General features: G+C 38.4%; 1 protein-coding gene across 2 annotated transcripts in view; it reads left to right on the plus strand.

Annotated features, from left to right (window-relative positions):
- LOC145984281 (inactive phospholipase C-like protein 2) overlaps positions 1–22,406 on the plus strand; it is a 744,169-nt gene that overhangs the window by 563,264 nt on the left and 158,499 nt on the right. For both annotated transcript variants that reach the window (XR_014441294.1, XM_083117918.1), the window contains exon 6: positions 84–147. Coding sequence is in view for 1 of the 2 variants with exons in the window: in XM_083117918.1 (XP_082974044.1) it covers positions 84–147 (64 nt within the window). In the remaining variant the exon portion in view is untranslated. The remainder of the gene's footprint in view (positions 1–83; positions 148–22,406) is intronic.

The following is a 22,406-nucleotide window of genomic DNA, read 5'->3' on the forward strand; positions in this document are numbered from 1 at the left end:
TACAGAGATTCCCGGTTCAGAGTATAGTAATCAGTATGAATAGTGGAAAATATTATTGATATTATTTTTGCCTTTTATTTCAGATTTGCCAACAAAGATTACCTCACGCTTGAAGATTTGCAGCTCTTTCTGGAAGGAGAACAGGGGGTGAGTATGCAACCTCCCCCCCTCTCTCTCTGTCTGTCTGTCCCTCATGTCTCTCCACCTATCTCGTATTTAGAATTTGTTGTAAAATTCGAAGGAATTTCTGTGGTCATAACTTTCGTAATACGAAACTGAATCAATAAGTACGATAAAAATACACATGAGGAAATTAGTTTTTAAGTTAAATTTGATTTAAATGTTATTTTTTTTTTTCAAATTTTGCGAGACTTATTTGAAAGTTTTTGAACAAATTTTATTTATAATCCTGATGGTTAGTGCCTTCTTATTAAATATGAATATCTAAGTATATCTATACTACAGGAAAACAAGTAACATATTCATAATTATCGCTACATATTTATTTTATTAACTTCAAGGGAAATATTTTTCCAACTAGAGAAGGTGGTGATATACACATTACATGCGTATAGCAACCAGATTGTAATAATAGTAAGATACGTACAAATATTACACTTAATTGTACATTTATTTATGCTGTACTTTCAATATAAATTTTGAAGATTAATTATCCCAATGTACTAAATGCATAATTTCTATATTTCGTACTGATTGTATAATAACCCATTTGACAATTTTGTGCTCTATTACTGCAAAAGCTTTAATATCCTCTTATAATCAGTTGTTAAAAATGCTGTAGGTGCAGCTTATTATGCGAGGAACGTTGGAAAACTAAGATAAATATAAAGTTGGTTAAATTTTATTGTACAATATAGTGTTGCAATAGTTTAGGAAACACTGAGGATGCAGTTTGCATAACGTTGCTCAGAGATAATGTTTTTTTTTTCGTTGAATCCTATTGAGGATCGCAGTAATTTATTCTATTACAATTGCAATGCTCTTCCGTTGTAGATAGATTTGGGGTAGTGATTTTTTTTACGGCTATTTATTGCAAAACTCGCCTCCCTCTTGCATCAATCATGGAAGATAGTACAGGAAAAGCTGGCAGCTAAAAGGTTCTCCACATACGATGGGTAGCCAAAATTCCAATTTAATTGAGAAGCAGGAGTGCGTGTTTACGTACAGTTGCGCGTGGAGTGAATAGGCAGACATCTGACAGTTGAGTGATAGCTCCTGGGCCACGAATTTCCATTGCTAACTCCTCAAAGAATACCTTCGCACATGTACTGTTGCTGGTGGAAAAGAGTATTGTGAGCAATATGTGCCATAAGAAATATACAGTGGACTCTCTTTAAATCGAACTTAGATAATTCGAACAGAAGTTGAAACCATCTTTAATGATGTTTTGGTTAATTCGAATTTTGGAAAATTCAAACATTTTTCGTGACCCCTTGGAGTTCGAATTATAGAAATTCTAACCGAATTTTAAGCCAAAAGGGAAAAGGGAATTTCGAAGAAAAATACGAAAATTTCAGGGAAATTTCAAGATATCAGACTGAATGAAACACATTATATTAAGATCTACTTCCACATTCACAATTATTTTTTTTTGCTGTCACTTCTTATTTCCACTTCGTTGAGTTAAACTCAATGGGCCTGGCCTGATTATGTAAGATTTCAGGATTGTTTAACATTTTTCGTTTATACGAACATGGACCAATGAAAATGCTAGCCACTACTTATTATTTATTATTATTATTATTATTATTATTATTATTATTATTATTATTATTATTATTATTATTATACATGATTTCTTAGTTGATGGGAAAAATTAGTCGAAAAAGGGAAATTTTCCCCTTGCAGAGGGAAATTGTGCCTAGAAATTGTAGCAACACTGATGGTGACGATGTTTTCAACCCTTCTGTTGCTTTTTTTATGACTGGGGTAGACTGGGACTGGCGGGACTGGCGGCCGGGGACGACAAAGGGCATTTCGCAAGTGGAAATCACGTTGAAGGAAGTTTAAGAAAATTAGGTTTCTTACTGCGTGGATTTTATTTAGTGTATTGAGTGAGTGAATTACGTGTGTATATTTTGAATGATCTGTGCTGCGTCGTGTAGTGAACGATAATGAGTGGCATAATGAACGAAATATTGTCGAAACAATTTACTCGGCTTTTGCATGAGAATAAGCTTCAAATCGTGAAGATATGCAGGCCTCTGGCATCCCAAAGAAGAGAAGAATGGATTTGATTTGTTATTTAGCGTTGCTTTTCTGCCACTTTAGCTAATCGCGACGATGAAGATGAGTGACCATACGATGAAATTGATGAAAGGACATTCACAAAGAATAACCATGTCCATGCCTGGATTTGATCCCGGGACCGCTGGCGTCGTAGTACGCTATGCTAATAACCATTTTACCACAGAGGTGGCCAAGAGAAGAACGGAGTTCCTGTTCAAATTTAATAATCAAGGTAAGAAGTTTATTATATATTTATTCTCCCACGTAGACCTACATAAATATTTCACAATATGGGTCTCTATATTTTATAAAAATAACCATGAAATATTTGAAATCATTTCCTTGCTGTTTCTATATTAATGAAACAGTAACATTTTTATAATTATTTGTAAATTGTAATGTATGTATCAATATCACATTACTTCAAAATCCAAGAAATTGAACGAAAAATAGCCTCCCATTTGAACATTATGGTATGAAGGGATAGCACAGGTATTGAATTCAGCATACGCCACAGTTATAGAGAATCACTTTATTATCGTTTACAAGCATTTTATATCTCTTTATGTATAACATTTATTTACACTTCTACCCTTCGCCGTATATACATCTTTTCATAACAAATCCAATATCAACAGCTCCCGGTTGCCTTTTGCCCCAAAGCACAGAGAATTGCACTTATCAAGACTCCACTCTACGAGCGCACTATTTACCATAGCGCTAACCCGCCCCCACAGTTTATCACGCAAAGGTCCCTACGCATAGCTACGACGCTTACGCTCTGAGTGTATCGCCGCATCCAAAAAACTGCCAATCCATTGAGGGACGGCCACTTTCTGCGATCTGTGAGCCTGAAAATCTGAGAGCATAAGAGAGAGCGTTGCGTTGCGTTGCGTTAACTCTGGTTATAGGTGAGTGTCTCTTTTTATATAATGAAATTCCATTTTTTTTTCAATGTTGTATTGCATTATTTTTGAAAGCGTAGATTACGCTTTTTTTTATTTTTTATTTTTTTTTTATTTTAAGGTCTGGGCCTATTATACATCGTCTTATGTGTCACTGTTTTTCCTATGTTTCTTATTATTTCATTCTCATGCTCTTTATTTCTCTCCCATCTCTTTTTCCCAATTCTGTCTATATATTCTTCGAACATTTCGAGACCTAGTTTAGTATGTAAGGTCTTTATTCTTGTTTTCCTGCTCATCCCAGTGATAATTCTTGTTGCTTCATTTTGTACTTTCTGTAGTTTATTTATGTGGTCTTTGGCTGCGTGCTTCCAGGATGTACATCCATATGTCATTGTGGGTCGGATTATCGTTTTGTATAAATGTAGTTTAGTTTCTTGCGATATCGCATTCGTCTTAAGTAGCCTGTACATTGCATGCAGTTTGGTCTTTGATCTAATTGCAGCGTCAGCTATTTGCCTCCCAAAAGTTAGTTTGTGATCCAAAATAAGACCTAAATATTTGGCTTCATTTTTCCTTTCGATCTTTTTTCCTTGGATTGTTAGGGTTTCTTCTTTTCTATGGGAGTCTTTGGTGAATAGAATTGCACTGCTTTTATTTGAATTGACTCTAATTTTCCACTTGTTTGTCCATTCATCATATTTTAAGAGCAGTCTTTCCATATATTTATAGGTGAATTTTTGGTTTCTACTTGAAGCAAATAATGCCGTGTCATCTGCATAAAATACGATTGTGCAGTGTTCCGAAGAAGGAATATCGCTGGTGTAGATGGAGTATAAAAGAGGTGAGATTACTGCACCTTGCGGAACTCCTGCCTTAATTGTCATAGTGGATGATAAAACTTTCTTATAATGAACTTGAAAAGTTCTGTCGTCCAGGTAGTCTGCTACAAGTTTTATGTAGGCGTCGTTAAATTTAAAATACTTCATCTTAAGGAGGAGTCCTTGGTGCCAAACCCTATCGAATGCTTTTTCGATGTCCAAGAATATTCCTAGGGTATAATGTCTTCGATTAAAGTTGGTCGTGATGATATCTGTGGTTTTCAGTAAAAGATCTTCCGTACTGTGTTTTTCCCTAAATCCAAATTGGGTGTTAGGTATAATCTTCTGTTCATTGCAGTGGTCTTGCAGTCTTTTCATTAATATTCTCTCGAAAATTTTGCTGATCTGGGATAGAAGGCTTATAGGTCTATAGTTTTCCAGGTTTGTGGAATTTTTCTTTCCTTTTGGGATCACAGTTACTCTTGCCTTTTTGCAGCTTTTTGGGAAGTAGCTTAAGAGCATGATTGCGTTAAAGATTTTTGTTAGAAGTACTATTGCTCTTCTTGGTATATTCTTCAGCATGTCTGGTTTGATTTTGTCTTGTCCTGCTGCTTTGTTACTTTTTAATTTTTTTAAGATTCTTGCGACTTCTTGTGGGGTTGTAAGAGATGGTTTTTCCTTATACTTTTCTGTTTTTATTGTCCTTAAATTTTCTTCTGCTTCCCTAGTTGTTTCCGTATTATCCAGATCTTCATTTATTTTAAATTGTTCTTCTAGTTTTTTCGCGAATTTTTCTGCAATTTCGTCTTCTTCCATGATTTGGCCATTCTTGTCTTTAATTGCGGAAGTCAGTTCGTCCGTATTCTGGTATTCTTTTAGGATTTTCCAGAAATTGCTGTCTAGTGGTGCAACTCCTTTGAATTTCTCATCCCATTGCTTTTCATTTGTTTCGATTATTCTCTCTTTCACTTTCTTCTTGAGAATATTCCATAAGGTTTTGTACTTTTTTATTTCTGGAGTTATTCCATTTCTTCCTGTACCATTTTTTTAATTTTAATCAGCATACTCAGGACTTTATCCTCGTTTTCTGTGGATTTTTGACTTTTTTCTTCTCTGGAACTGAGTTTGAAAGCTGTATTCATTTCATTTGTTAAAGATTCTATAGCATTTTCAATATCTTCTTGTGTTTCTAGCTTTTTCTTTAAATCTGTTCTTTCATGGATTCTTTTTTGATATTGTTTCCAATTCGTATGGATTATTTTTGGGTGATTTGTAGTATTTTTTTCTAGGCTAGCTGGTATTCGAAATATGATTGGTAGGTGGTCAGAATCTAGTTCGTGCAGTACTCGTGGTTCGTTGCATAGATATTCGTTTTTGGATACTATTATGTCTATCACGTCTGGTTCTCCGCAACATTTTGGATATAGAGTAGGTTCTTTTGGTGCAATTGCTATGACCGGTAACTCAGATATGGTATTATAAAGCTTTCTGCCTGCTTCATTGGGGTTCTTAGAATTCCAATGTTTGTCTTTTGCATTGATGTCTCCTGCTAAAATTATATTTTTCCCCAAATCGAAGATCTTTTTGATGTCTCCTTCTTCCAACGTTCTGCTTGGCGATCTATAACCAGCTATAAGGATAATTTCTCTGTCTTTTGTTTTTAAAATTATTGCTGTTGCTTCTAAGGTTTGGAAAGTAGGGAGGTCTATTTTTGTAGCCTTTAGTTCTTTCTTAATTAATATCATTGTGCCTCCTTTTGCACTACTTATTCTGTCATTTCTGAAAATTACGTAGTTCCTTATACTAAAAGGTATTTTGGGTTTTAGGTGGGATTCGTTGACTAATGCAATGTCTATCTTATTTTCTGTTAAGAATTTGGTGAAAATTCCTTTTTGCTCTTAATTCCGTCTGCGTTCCATGCGATTATTTTCAGTTGTCTTTTAATTACTTTTTCAAAAGCACCCATCATCTATCATTTCAGAAATTACTTCTATTGCTGCAGTTATTTTAGAAATATTGTCTTTTTTATCTTTAAGCTTTTTCATTCCTCTCTTCAGGTTATTTAGTATCTTTTTGAATTGTTCACTTTTGAGAAAGTTGACGACTGACTTTATATCTTCCATGAAGTTACCTTCCTCTTCGTCTTCATTCTTCTTGTTCTTATTGGATGGATTTTCATTTTTCTTGATTTTATTGGCGTATGAAGGTCTCGTTCCTTTTTGTTTTTCCACTTTCTCTTTTGTTTGCTTGTTTTTTATATAGGGTTTATTTTTGTTCGCAAGATTTTCTTCAAATTCCTCTTCTTCACTAGTGCAACTGCTACTTCCTGTGGTGGAGACGGTATTTGACAATCTGTCCTGTACTTTATTTGTTATGTTCCTGGCATCTCTCTTCTGATTTTCTTTCTTTTGATAGTTTTGGAAGTATACACATCCCCTGTAGTTGGCTGGGTGTTTTTCATTACAATTGGCACATTTTGGAGATTCATCTTCTTTTAGCTGGCAATTTGCGGCAATGTGGTAGTCTCCGCATTTTACACATCTAGTTGCTGCATTGCAGTTGTCCTGATTGTGCCCAATCCTTTGGCAGTTCCTACATTGCATTGCTCCAATTGATCGGTATTGTTCTATTTTGCATGGAAATTCATAAATGTTTCTGACCTCGTATATTTTTGCCACATTTTCTGTTCTTTTTAACCATACTTGGAATAATGGATGGTATATTTTTTCTTGCGTTTGTTTGTTTTTCCTGTATATTTGATTTACTGCTTCTACGGTAAAACCCTTGTCCTGTAAGGCTTCCACAATGTCGTCTTTTATTGCGTCGATTGGTAGAAATCGTATAACAACTTTTAAAGGTCTGTTGTTTCTTTGCAATCCAAGTGCATATTCGTACCCAGTTTGGTCACAAAATGCTCTTATTTTTTCTAGATCTTCATTGCTGTTCGTTTGTAATCTCAAATATTCTTTGGTTTGGAAAACTTGCGGTTTATCTTTCAGCGTTCTTCCTATTGATTTAACGAAGTTGTATCTTTCAGTAATTCTGTATATGAATATTGGTTGAGGTTTTCTCAGGTTTCTCTCTTGATTGTACGTTTCTTGTGTCTTTCTGCTGTTTTCCTTAACGTTGCTGGGTCCGGGAAGAATTGTTTGTCCATCGCCACAATCGTCATCTTGTAAGTTTTGATATCTGTTACTAATTGGAATTCTATTTTCATTGTTATTGCTTGGTTTTGCCATCTTATTCCTCTTGTTGTTCTGCTCGTAAATTGGTGTACTTGTTCTTCTTTCGGGATCTTCTTCTTCTTGACTGTATTCGCTCGCCGTTCTGTGCCTCTTTTTGTTTCCTCTTTCTGGTATCATAGATTCGTTTAAGCTTCTGTGTAGCACGTCCATATTAGCCTCCTCTCTGTTGATGAACAATTTTATCTGCTCCCTTTGAACATTCCTTATATTGGTTTCGTCTTTCTTCTTTGTTGGCTCCTTTCTCATAATCCGATTTCCTGTATTATTTATCTTTGTGGAAGTCTTCCTTTTTTGTAGCCCTTGTAAGGGCCACAACTAATTCTTGCGTAGTTCTCCCTCTCAGTATGGCTCTCCAGAATCACTTCACTTAATAAGAAAAAGATACCAGCTCTGTGTACTTACATGCCTTTTCCTCGCTTCTGGGGACGTTCGGGTTGCCAATGGTGGGTCGTCTCGTCTCTTCCTATTAGTTTCCCCTCCGCAGGCTCTCTCTGGTTCCCATCTGCTGCATCAAGGCTGTTGACACCGCTTCTATATTCTCCTCAATAGATTTACACTACTTCTGATGTAGCACTAAATCATCAAATGTCCTCTGTGAAGTATTCTCCAATTCCCGCTGCCGTGGCGCACAATCGGTCACGAACCAAACAAGAGAGCGTAACAAGTCGGAACCGGTATTTATACCTCCGACAAATGACCCGCCCCCAACCACCGAGGTAAGGTCCTATTGTTACCTTTCAAACGGGGAAGCCGTTGAGGGAACCCAACCGTTGGCTTCCCAGACTACCGGGCAAAAAGCAACCTATGCCAGAGCATGTACAAAGAAATACACTTTTACATACATACTTTCCAATTTCCAGCTGTGTGCGAAAAAAACACACAGCACCTTAGACAACTTGATCCACATCATTGAATGTCAATCTAATCCACTTTTAATTGTAATACTTTCCCCAGGAAAGTCATATATTCCATTTCGTATTTTTTTTTTTTTTTTTCGAGTAAAGCACTTTAAGCCAGGGTGCAACTTAACGGGGTATGCTAGAATATTCCCCCATGAGCCCAAGTACTCCTGCTAAAAGATTTGAACATATACTTGCATCCGATATTTAAATTGTAAACTTTATGAAACAAGTATAGTTTCGTCCTTTCAAACGCTTTCGATCGCCGAAAAATATCTGACTATAGTGAGATTATTAGAAAATATAAATACACAGTTTCTAATAAACCTTGATATCTATCGCTAACTATACTCTGTCCCGGGAATCTCTGGAGCGAGAGAACGAAAATAAGTCTCTGCGTAAGTAGTGACTCGAGAGGTCTCGACCAATGAACGGGTGAGAGGGAACAGGACGACGTGAAGGGGGGAAAGTGACTGCACTTACCAGCCATTGGAACAGCATGTCCTGCTTGGCTCCGCCCGCTCGCTTTCTTCCCTGCTCTACCTTTATGCGCGGCCTTGCTCCAGAGATTTCCAGGATAGAGTATAATGCATTAATAAATTTAATTCATTGAGTTCGTAGGATTGGAAAATCTACACCATTGCAGCGTTTCTCGTTTTATTATTGTCACGCTAAATTCTTGAACAATTCTTCATTAAAAATACACATCCAAGTTAAATATTGGTTATGTAAAAGTAGGCAGTTGCTAAATGAGAAAGTGACCTGCAGAATATATTTGTGAGAGAAAATGAACGAATCATTGTGTAGTTGTTGAACAATTTTACTGTTTCCTTGGGGTTATTATCTATTATAACAATAATAATATGCATTTACGCCTCCAACAGAAGAGAGTGACTATCGTAGTCAAATGAATCCTCCACAGAGCAAAACGTTAGTAAACTGCTTGCATCCCAAAGTAATTGATTTGGTTTATTTTACTTCACATTTCTTCCTCTTTTGTCTAATCGCAAAGATTAGGATGAGTGATGATATGATGAAATTTATAAAGGGACACTCTCAAATAACACCCATGCCCAGGCCGGGATTCGAACCCGGGAACACTGGCGTCGTAGCGCACTGTGATAACCACTCCGCCACGGAGGCCCAAAGTAATCGACAAATCTAAACATGGGATATATATTTGTGTGGGTGGAAAAATAATTATGGTGTCATTCTCAAGATAACTACATCTCTAATGAGTTGTTAATTTATTGTTTGTTGTCTTTCTATCCCTTTAGCTTAACGCTATTTTCTAACCATTGGCTGAAACGTGGTCACAGTTATCTCGGTGTATATAGCGTAGTCCCTATATATTTCATGTAGTTCCGTAATCACCATCACGACGCTGCTGAGTACCGAAATACGATATTTATCAGGTATAGAAATGTTAAATTAGATCGTGTTGATTTTTTCACACGCTGAATGTTCCTTGAGAATTCTGACAGTTCTTGCCTTGTATTTGGCAGAGCCAATAAACCCTCTTGTGCTGACAGCCTCAGTTCCTACGTCATACATTTGATGGATGACACAAATTTCGAGACCAGTTCTGCGATATTATGCTAGCTGGGGCTGGTTTCAAAGGACAGGAAGGGGTAGCCGTGCATCAAGGCTATATGACGAGGGAAACGCAGTTTTTTCCCTAATAAGAAAATGATATGACTATCATTACCTTTCATGCCAAACTCACGATTTTACGATGCAATTTAAGTGATTCGCAGCTACCTTAGTTGGTCCTAGCGCTTCTCCACTTAGTTTTTATCGTCAATGAATATTTGTATTTTTCTATACACAGCTGTTTTTGAAGTTACTTTTTGACATATACAGGGTGTCCCCGTACAACACAAATTTTCACAGGTAGTTGAGGACATAAAGACGAACAAATTGTCTTTCCTTTAAAAGCACAACGAGAACCTATGAGGCCCGGCATGCTGTTAAAAATATTTTATATTTCGTATTGTTGTGGAACATTATAACTTTGCATCTTGAAACGAATACTCCTTCATCCTTTGAACCCAACTTTGCAACTAGTGAGTTGTTATCTCATTGGGTAATAAAACATAATTCTGAAGTTAAAGTGGTTTGTAAGTCTATTTTATACTCGGATAGACTAATTGGGATTGGAGTTTAAAGTGGAATCCGAACCATTGGGTTTCCACCAGGGAACAAACCCAGAATCCCTTGATTACGAGGCAACAGAATTACCACTACGCCATCTGCTAGGTCCAAATTAAAGTGATAGAATTATTTGATGATAGTGCATATAATAAGCCATTGCGAGAGCGTTACTTTCACAATCAACCCCTAATATATGTGCGCTATCGACATCCCATCACAAATCCCTGCGTGTAGGATAATTCAATGCAGTTGGCAACATAACCGTAGCAAATCCCAAACCCAACTATAGTTGGTAACTCTGTTCTTAACACACAAGCAGCAATTCGATTGATTATATTTTCCGAGTCACCACTTATAACAGTAATAGGGCCTTGGTTTGAGTTGCAAAGCATAATAAGCAAACATTCAATACACATTGCGTAATAAGTTTCACAATAACCTCACCAAATCCCATCACTCATTCCCTGAAACCCTGCAGTTGAATAGCCTCCTCAGGGATTTCATGATGGAGGGATAAGATCAATGAAATGGAAATAAGAGTGCTTTCTGTTTTCTTTAAGTAACCAGTGCTATATTTTACCATCACTCTTAAAAATCATGTTTTTTAAGGAAAAAGTTAGCGAATGGGATACTTTGTAACCCCCATCAACTCCCGTCGCACGCTACTGACATAATTTCATTTGGAGACTAAAAGTGGACCATTGCATATACTCTGTCCCAACTATCTCTGGAGCAAGCGAACGAAAACAAGTCTCTGCGCAAGTAGTGACGCGAGACGGCTCCACCAATGAACACGTGAGAGGGAATGGGATTGCATTGAGGGGAAAGCGACTGCTTCACTCTGCCCACTCGATTTCCCCCTTCTCAATCGCTATGCGCGGCCTTGCTCAAGATATAGTTGGGACAGAGTATAATAACCCATAGCTCTACAGCCCGTGAGGGCCTTGGCTTACCTACCGACTGCTGGTCTCCCTCCCACACTGTTCCGCCGTCACCTGTTGTAGCGTGGAGATCTTAGACCAGTATTGGAGTGTCGGGGGATCAGCCCGACGAGCCCCCAGCCGTTGCAGGTCTTCTCGATCGGGTTACGCTCACTCACTCGGAGCTTCCCAATTTCCTCACGATGGTGGGTTGCCACCGGCCCTATACGTAGGCCGAATAAATTCCGACCAGAGCCGGATTCGAACCTACGCCGTCCCGCAGCGAACGATCTCAAGACGAGTGAACGCCTTAACCCGCTCGACTACGGAGGAGGACAAAGTATAGTTACAAATCTATGCTGGTTTTGTCGGTATGTTTCGTTGTCACTATTAGGTCTCCTTGCAGCTTGATTGTCATAGTTAGATTTTCAATTATTGTAACTTTAATGAACTTATACAGACATGCATTTGATTGATTTAACAATATTTGACAACACTAAATGAGTATCTAATAGATGGACAATTCCTTCACATAAGAGTTCTGTCAAATCAAGGTGTCCCGGATTCGATACCCGGTGGAGGCACAAGTTATTCGGATTCCACTTTAAACTGTAGGTCCAGCCCCGATTAACCTTTCTGTGCATAAAGTAGACATAAAACCCAACTGAAACCGGAGTTCTGTCAGAGAGACCATGCAGTGCAGGGTCAGGATATCTGTGCACTGAGAAATAAGTTATCGATGGAGCATCACATGATACATCCAAGTGACCAAGATGATACATGAATATATACAAATACCCAGAACTCGCTAAGTTTGTTTACCTGAGATATACAGTATATACCAGACAAATTTAAAACTACAGATAGCTTTTTCTTATGTCATGAAAAATGTTAAACTGCTCAAGAATTAAAACCAATTATCAAGGACAACAATACTGATGGCAACAGCATGACCTTTAAAATTATAGAAAACAATAATTCATTATGTAATTCACGGTGACTGAATTTTTTTTTCAAGTAAGTATTTTTATACTCTGTCATTTATAGTTATGAAAATTTCACAGTGAATGCTATAGTGGAACCACAAGGAAAGAAACCTGCGCAGACCCCATCGCGCTGGCGGGTGGGGGGAAAAGACAGGAAGAAGGAGCCTTCAGAGCGGCCAACGTCAGTGTTGCCAGACCTATTGATTTCTCGGTAGGATTCCATAATAAACTATTGCTATGGCACCTCCGACGGCCTGCTCAAAAACAAGTTTCCTGGTCACCTTACTTGAACATGGAGGGGAGAGTGGAACTCCACTCAGCCATGAAAAGTGCTGTTTGAACTGTGAAATTATGCCAAACGATGTGCTAGGACATTATTATTATTTTATTACTATTACTACATTACCATGGGCGTCCGGAAGGGGGGGCGTGGCCCCCCTCGAAAATGAAAGTCAACCGAAAATTATATATTTTTCACATATAATTTAATTTCAGCTGCAATAATGTGTGTTAATTATTGTATGAATATGATACATTGAAATTTAAGCAATGTTTTTTGAGTGAACAACACTATTATTGGAGAAAATGTGCCTTCTTTGCCCCCCTGGGAAATATACCTTCCTTGCCCCTGCCTGGAAAAAATCCTGCGGACGTCCATGTACATTACTATTTTTAGATGGTTGTATTTTATCCCACCCGAAAATCTATTTCTATTTTAGTTATTTTACGTCGCTTTTGTGTCTCTACGGGTAAGTACGACAACAAGGATGAATAAAAAACTGATGAAATGAATGAAGTGACACAAACACAGTGAAACGTCCTTGCCTTACTAAGTAGAAATACTGACTTCGTAGCGTGGGCAAATTATTTTATATATGTATGTGTGTGTGTGTGTGTGTGTCTATTATATATTAAATGCATCAACATAGAGGCAGCATAACTGACGAATAAAGCATGTTTTAATAACAAGAAATTTGCTAGAGAACGAAGCGGCATAGTTCAATTACAAAGGAAATAATGCACCCCTCCCCCGTAGTTGCTTGAAACTTTCATCGGTTTGAAAATACTTAATTTTCTATACAAAATTTTCTACAAAATTATAAAGCGGCATGGACGTCCAGAAGGAAGTGCAAGGATGGTCGCCACCCCCTTTCCCTTCTGGGAAATGAATGTTGACATAAAAGTACTTATTAATTCAGACGTATGAGTTGATTTCAATTACAGTAATTTACATCCATTATTATAATAGGGATGTAGGAACGTGATAATTTCAAACTCAAGTGGTGTTTTCTGAGAGGGCAACATTAGGCTATACGTGGTAATATGCCTCGTTTACCCGCCTGATAAAAATACATTGTTTCCCCCTCGCTGGAAAAAATCTGCAGACATCCTCTTGCCCCCCAGTGCGCACGCCTATGCCGCCCCCGAGAAGGTCGTTCATCCGCTACTATTAGATCATCGGATTTTGTAGCAGATCTTCTGGTTTCCCAAGGAACAATCTCCCGATTTTTTCAAGTCTGACCTGGCAACACTGCCCCGAGCACCGATAACGGCAGGAAAAATGCGCGAACGCTTTTGAGGGAAGGTTTTTTTCCTTGTGGTCGAGCTATACTTTTCTTTACACTTTGGTAAAAATAAACTATTATAGAGCCTAAATATACTACTAGCACCAAAACTGAGTTTTCACTTAATTAACTAACGTTATTTCTGCTACGAATGAATAATTCCCACAATTTCAAATTAAAATCACGCAAATATTTTACTTTTTTCTTGTAATGCGATGTATTTAATCATGGTGATTTTTATATCTTCTAAATAGCCTTGTTGGGAGTCAGAATAGCCACTTTATAACTTCACAAATAATCACAGTTTTCGGCTGAATTCTAACCTGACAACGCCCTCTTAATCTCGGTGGTAGGGTCAAGACAGAAATCTGCTGAACCAACCAATTTCGCCCTAAATGGATGAAGGTTTTTAAAAGCCGTGTTAAACTCCCCCTTTTTTTCCAAAATGAAGAGCAAGATTAATTGCCGTGTCACTCCCATTATTGGACACTTGCTTTTCTGCCCGGGATGTAGTGAATGGGTTTGGAGGGGAAGAAGAGAGGGAGGGGGAGTGAAGCTGCGAAGATGGAGGAAAATTGTTGGTACGTGTAGTGTAGAAGCTATAATGAAAGGGATTCCATTCTCCGATTTACTGTATAGAAGACGGTCCTATGCAGAGTTGTCCAGCCTCCGGAGGCCGGGCCTCAGCCTCAGCCTCGGCTCCAGGACCATTGCGAGGCTGAGGCCGAGTGAGACCGAGGCTGAGTTGGAGTTCGGAGACTGAGGCCGTGTGAGGCGGGAGGCCGAGATGGAGTTCGGAGGCTGAGGCCGTGTGAGGCTGAAGGCCGAGATGGAGTTCGGAGGCTGCGGCCGTGTGAGGCCGAGGCCGAGTTTTAGTTCGGAGGCTGAGGCCCTGTGAGGCCGGAGGCCGAGTTGGAGGTCGGAAGCTGAGGTCGTATGAGGCCGGAGACCGATATGGAGTTCGGAGGCTGAGGCCCTGTGAGGCCGGAGGCCGAGTTGGAGGTCGGAAGCTGAGGTCGTATGAGGCCGGAGACCGATATGGAGTTCGGAGGCTGAGGTCGTGTGAGGTCGGAAGCCGACCTTGAGCTTGGCTGCTGAGGTCGTGTGAGGTCGAGTTGGAGGTTGGAGACTGAGGCCGTGTGAGGCCGAGGCCGAGTTGGAGTTCGGAGGCTGAGGCAGTGTGAGGCCGGACGCTCAGATGGAGTTCGGAGGCTGAGGCTGTGTGAGGCCGGACGCTCAGATGGAGTTCGGAGGCTGAGGCTGTGTAAGGCCGGAGGCCGACCTTTAACTCGGAGGCCGGGCCTCGCGAGGCCGAAGTCAAGTGACCATCTCTGGTCCTATGTGGAGCGCAATTATCGTAATTCATATTTCTAAATGCAAAATAGTGGTCCTGGGTTCGAATCCCGCTCTGGGCATGGGTGTTCTTTGAGAGTGTCCCTTTATCAACTTCATCATATCATCTCTCATCCTCAGCTTCGTGATTAGCCAAGAGTGGCAGAAAAGGGAAGTAAAATAAACCAAATCAATCAATTATCATATTATCACTCATCCTCATCTTCGCTATTTGCCAAAAGTGGCAGAAATGCGAAGTAAAATAACCCAAATCCGAAATCTTAATGCAAACACGATTAGCCCTGTGTGTTAATAAATACAACTTCTGAGTGTAAATAATAGTCTAAAACTATTTTCTATGGATACACTTCCAATGACAATTCACCAAGATAGAAAGAAGGTAAAACTACCACGTAGTATGTGGAAGCACATTAGATTCTCTATTCGAAGGTGCCAATCGACGTGGAGAACAAAAAGACAACACTTGGTTTAATGCGTCTTGGGTTTCATACAATCTATACACAAGTCCAAAAATGTTATTTATTAAGCAATTTAATGTGTAAACACAAGAAATTAAGAATACGTAATAAATGCACAAAACATCCTGCCAAAATATCCTTAATGCAAATACTTGAAAATATTCAGTACAGCAATTTTCTTCAAAGCAATTACAAACGTTTGCACATTACCAACCCTTTATATCTTCTCCCTGTTTTTCTTTCTCCCTTTTTTTTCCTCCACTTCTTTTTTTCTTTTCTCCTTTGTTTTCTTCTCCTATCTCCTTGTTTCTTTCCAGTTATTTCTATTTTTTATTGTCTGTTTTTACAACGTGCTAAGGATAAATATTCAACTGTCAAACGAAACATTGTTTCGGACAGAGAGAAAAAAAAATATAAATATATAATAACAAAAAAAATCTCATTAATATGTGAGAAACGTCCACGCCGTGTAATGCTCTCCTAATTCTCTTCTAGTTATTCAAAATAAGTTGGCTGTGCTTAACTTTGCTTAAAGCATATAAGTATATGTATATATGTGTACGGACTCATTCTCGTCACTACTGCTTACCTGTGTACGGACATCTCTCGTCACTGCAGCCTATTTATACATCTATTACTTCTCAACTAGAACTTTTAATTAATCGGGCGGTTTATATCCTAAATCACGGTACGCAAATTGTACAGCGTGTCCAGGAATATAAATAGCGTTTCGTTTGTTTACATATTAACATGAATTCAAAATTTTTGAGGCAATGTATTCGTAAGTTAAGGTAACATAAGGCAAGTGACTATCTCGTATAAACTTGACTATCTCCTTAATCTAAGCTCCCTTCATGAGGTGCTAGGAGACTTCAGTCATTAAGAATATAAATGAGTAATCCTCGGGGCCTTATTCGTTCCCAAAACTATATATTTATAAAAATGTAATATCCTCGTTGCAATAGTCTTAGCAGTTATAGTTCAAGCATTCTAAATCATTTACAAGTTACGGTCAGTTTTAAGCAAAATTTAAATTAAACGTTTAAGGAATTTCAATTAATAATAATAACAAAAACAAAATATTGACTCAAACAAGCATACTCTGTGCCATGACTCGTTCAAATGCACCATAGTGCCACTGAGTCAGAGTCAACAAACTCTAATTTATTTTCCTCATTCATGAATAACTTTAAAATCCACTTTCAATCCACGTTTTTAATTAATTAAAGTGTTAAGGGTAAAATCGTTTACTGTTTACTGTAGCTTACTGTATTAGTTTAATCCTCATAACCAACGTCGTGATAATTTTCGTATCCAAGATCATATAAAAAAAAAATTATAAAATCACTGTCAATGCAAGAAACCATCGAATCTAAATGCCTTATTCTCCTACCTTATGTAAAATGCTGGGAATGGTAAAAATTTCTCTGGTGGGAATTCTGTCGTAGCCATGGTACCGGATTCGCGAACGAACCACAGAGCTACCAGGAGCGGATTGATGGGGAATCGTCCACGGACGTCCCTGGGCCGGCCACATTTTTGATGAAATGGGCTTCCCTAAAATCCGACATCGAACCTTCCGCCACGCGGAATGCCGGACGCTCCTGATACCAAAGCGCCAGCCCGACGCGGGTAACCGCGACGGAACTAGGGCGCAGGTTCCTCCGCATTTTACATTTCGCTGATTACCGACCCAAACTCGAGGTCGATAAATTTCATCGCATTCATCCTCATGTTAGACTAAATATCTATTATGGCATATAAATTCTTCTCCCCCCATTAATGTTAAAAAAAAGGAACCTTTAAGCCCTATGTATTTTCGAAATGAAATATGGCAAAGACATACTAAAAAAACTAAACAAGTTATCAAAATTTTTGGGGTGGGATTAATTTAAAACTGCTTAACAATTAACTGCAACTCTTTTCATTTCCGAAGAAAATGAAAAGGCCTCAAGCAACTCCACCACGTGTCAAGCTATTTTCTCATCGCATTTCCGAAGAAATGAATGAGAAGCCCCAGCAATCCACCACGTAACGTACCGTAAAGTTCGTGGGATCTTACGAGTACCTAGAATGTTAACCAATTAATCAATGGGTGATGTAAATTACTCATCATTCATCCTCTGATGAGAGCACTCAACGCTTGGCAATGCGAAAGGTACAAAATCACACTAAGGAACTAAACTGCAGAAAAGACAATGGTCACTCGTTGGGTTTTGTGAACCGTTGAACCTGAATCATGGCTGGGTGTTAGGATAATTACCTGTCTATCTGAAGAATTAGGCTGAATAGAATATACGAAGTCCTCTGTTGGCTTCTCAGTTTGTCGAGCGTCGTCTCACTTCTGCCCTACTGCTCTCCTAACCACTTCTCCCTTCTCAACTCCAATCCAAAAGTCAGTCCCCTCTCAGCTTGTCTCACCTCTATATCACTAGGCCATCGAGCTCTTCCTCTATGCCGAATCGTGTTATTATTTGCCACTATGCAAACCGCTGACTCTATAACCAGAAGAAACTACCTGTTTCCTGAATGCTCAGGAGGTTTGCATGGCACAACACTGTGCATTGATTACATGCCTCAGAGGCTGAGACAACTGAGAAAAACAAGTGAATGCCCTGGTCAACTTGAAGCATTCAGAGAGACTTTATAAAATAAACATATAATCTTAGGGATTGATAACGTTTGTTCCTCAAATTATTATTTTCTTTCTGTCTCTTTTTCTTATCTCACCTCTATCTTTTTTCCAGCCCTTCTCTGCTTGCTTTTCTCTTTGTTCCTTCATTTCTTTCTATTTGTTTTCATCTCCTCTCATTATTTCCTTCCATTCCTTTTTATATTTTCTCTGCCTTCCTTTCCCCTTTGTTCCTTCACTTCTTTCTCTTTGTTTTCTTCTCCTATCTCATTATTTCTTTCCATCCCTTTCTATATTTAATCTGCCTTCCTTCTTCCCTTTGTTCCTTCACTTTGTTATCTTTGTTTTCGTATCCCATCTCATTCTTTCTTTCAATCCATTTCTATATTTTCTCTGCCTTTCTTTTTCCCTTGTTCCTCCACTTCTTTTTTTATTTCGCCTTTTTTCTTTCACTCGTTTGTGCACAATTAGCATGATCGCTAGCAAAATTTATTTCCGGAATTAATTTTACTGTATCATTCCCGAGAAGGATTGTTTTGTTCAAATTAGCGTCATGCCTTTTCGATTTGCTGGCACAAGTTTTTTTCCACTACTACCACCTTAGAATATTTTTTACTTTCGTCCTATTTTAGGTGATGCTAAGTATGAATACGACGATAGAGTAACGAACTTTATTATAATTTTATCCAATTAATAATAGCTTTGCGTAAGAAGTGATAAATTAATCGATAATTTCGAATTGTGTCTACCAAATTTTTAGCTTAGTTTGTGTGGTATCTGATTTTAAATACTAACTTACAGAATAATTATTGCTATGCCACTGATAAATGGACATCTTTCATCACCAAATATAGTGAACATTCTATGAATAATAACTGTGTCAGTAAAAATATTTAAAATGTAGTTACGTGTGTGTAATAAGCGTGTAGTATCAATATTGTGTATGAAAACATTGACAGTATCTATATTTTCAACCTTTCTTTAATAAAAATCTATTAATATCCAGTAGAGAGAGATCTCCAAATTTCTGAGAGATAGCTCACGAATATTTTATGTGTGTTTTGTAAAAAAAAATCTGATGTGACAGGCGGGTGTTGGGAACAGAGGCAGTCACTTCAGATTAAAATCCTGTCAGCCAGATAAAAATCCGCGCCGTATTTCTAAATCTCCCGTGAAATTTGTTTCGTCATTTTTTAACGCAAAACACAGCACTAAATATCGTGCTCTCGCATGCGACTGAAACTCGTAATGTGCATTTTGAAAGTGATCCCTACGTCTCGGTGGCCGTAGGCCTCCTCGATTGCGCAGTGGTAGCGTCATCGCCTTGTAATCAAGGGGTCCCGGGTTCGATACCCGGTGGAGGCACATAGTGGTTCGGATCTCTCAGCATAAATACACTTCATTTAGCTTAACAAATAAACCATTTAACCTGACGTCAGAAGACGAAATACGGGCGCTTGACCAAGAAGGTGTTTGACTTACGTGCGATAAGTGAGACCCACTGGCCTCAACAAGAACAAGCGACTTGCTCAAGGCTGCGCTACAGGCACCAATGTTTTTCAGTCACCACTACCTTGACTCAGATCTTCCACGTAAACAATGCAAATTTGTATCTTGCAAAGTTTTAAAAAGAAATAAAGACTTCGATAACTCTTCTAAAATAAACAAATTAAAGAAGAAACCTCTTAAATTGGAGCGGAGTTGGGCCAGGGAAATATGATAAACGCTATAGTAACAAAGGAAATTTTCTATTTGACTCAACTGTCCCACTTCCTGTCGTCTCAAATTTATTTTTCTTCAAGCAACCAGTTTCCACTGTACAATTCAATCTTATTTCCTTGACAATACCTGTTTCTCGGAACATGTTCTGTTCTCATGCTTCCACCACGTCTACCGGCATTTATTTTCCTGCTCCAGAGTGACATTGCCACCTGCTGTGAATCTCATGAATCTCCATGGCTACCATTTCGATAACAAGAAACATTGTCATATTTTATTCCATTGCCGTCTAAGATTTTTCACAACAATTTCACAACTTCTTAGTCTCCCAAATATTTTTTTTTCTCCAACTTGAAGAGTCTCGGATAGAAACGCAAGCGTGATTTTCTAAATATAATGCTCATCCTCTCTGCCTAGAAGTATGTATGAATATGGTTAGTTCCGCCTAACTGCGTTGCGGACTGGTTAGCACAGTGTGCTACGACGCCAGTGGTCTCTGGTTTGACCCCCGGTCTGGGCATGGGTGTTCTTTGTGAGTGTTCCTTCATCAGTTTCATCATATCACCCATCCTAATCGTCGCGATTAGCCAAAAGTGGAAGAAAAAGCGACATATAATAATCTCATGCAATCAATCAAATGAGAGTTTTAATTATGAAAATTATATGAGAAAATTCAACTGTGTTTGAATCCGGTCGTACACTAAAGCTAAGCCATATGCTATAACATTACAATTACAATAGTATGCTAATAGTAGTAGTTCTAAGTTTTTCAATTCAGTGACTAGTTTCGAATCACACACTTTTTCTGGCGAACTTTAATCTGAAATTCACTGTTCCTTGTTATTTTTTATTTTCATTTCAACTAGCGCATCCCAGCTCTCCAATTTAAATGAAACTTGATTCGAGAAACTAACTTTCATCAGGACGAAGTTTTATCAATGTTTCATGCGAGTGAGGTTTTTCTGAGACTTTTTCTTCAAGATCGGCTTTCCGTTACCATGGTAACATCCAAGTGTTTATTGTAAGTCTAGGGAGAAAATTGTGGGATATTCTAGAATGGTGATGGAACAAATTCTCCTGAGGACAAAATCTTCTTAATGTTATGAAATGATTCACTTCAACGCGTTCGATTCATTGAGGCTAACCACTTCGAAAATGGATTTCTGACGTACGTATTCTGATTTCTTCGTTCCGAGCTAAACACAAATTAAACTACATTGGTAATTTCTAATGCAAAGGGAAGGCATGTAAATTTTATTCTTTAAGATTTAGTGTGATGTGGTCCATTATATAACATATGAAGAGCTTCCACGATGCCGTGGTGGTAACGTCGTCAAGTTATAATCAAAGGGTTTCGGGTTTGATACTCGGTGGAGGCAGATAATAGTTCGGATCCAACCTCAGACTGTAGACTCAATCCCGATTAGCCCATCTGCACCCACAGAGGACTCAAAACAACAACATGAACTTATATTTATACAAATAAATAAGATTTTCCATTCGGTGTAGGAGCTACATTGTTTCAAATTTTAGATATTTAAAATAGATTGCTTTACAGGAAAGTTTGTGTTCGTTCTCATTAATTTTGGTTTCGTATACCTACGCCAAATAACATTTTAAATAGAAACATTTGTTCACACTTTGCTCGAAGCATTTTGTAAATATCCGAATATCAAGAAGAATTTAATAATGAAGCGTTGTTCAGACTTTCCCCAAAAAGGAAAAAAATGGCATGTACCACCCTTTGGATCTTTCTATGACGGTGGCTAACAGGGCCTTCTCAATAGTTTTGTGATTACATAAGTCTATTAAACTATTGATAATATCTAGACAACAATTAAAGAAAACTACATGAAAATTCACGTCAATACTCTAGAAGGAATTCTAAGCTGATGTAATGTTTCATATTTTGAAATATCCAAGAGGTTTTTCGAATGGAGAGGAAAATTTGAAAAAAATTCGCCCATTTGCATGCCAAAGGTCCAGCCGAGCCAGGACTTGCTCCTAGAAAATGTGGGATAATGAGTTTTCACAGGAAACGGGAAGGACGTTTACCTGTAGCAAAGTAAGCGAAGGTCAAGGAAATGGAACAAAACCAGAGGAAGAGAGGAGTGCGGGGTCTTTACTTTGGAATCGTCTGTAGAAGCAACACCTGGAGCTATAGTCTTATTCTTTAAGCGAGCAGGGTAAGTTACTCTTCACCCTAAGTGCCATTCTCATTCCTCAGTAAGTGTGTAAATCTAAACATGAGTTTACATTAACTACCTAAATGCTAAACTAGGTATTCGTACCTGGCCCGTTTAGGGCCGTCTCTACCATCGAGTGTTACATCATTAGTGGGAGTGAGCACACCCCTTGATTTGATCCCCGCGTTCCAAAGGCTGGAACGCTACGTGGTGAAGATGCTGGGTAACGATCCCAGTTCGCTTGCTCCACAGACTCCTGAGACAGAGTATAATATTGTTTTTAGACTTCGGAACAAGTAGATACTGCTCAGTC

Source organism: Lepisma saccharinum, chromosome 2 (assembly GCF_977018435.1).
Source record: "Lepisma saccharinum chromosome 2, izLepSacc3.1, whole genome shotgun sequence".
NCBI lineage: Eukaryota > Metazoa > Arthropoda > Insecta > Zygentoma > Lepismatidae > Lepisma > Lepisma saccharinum.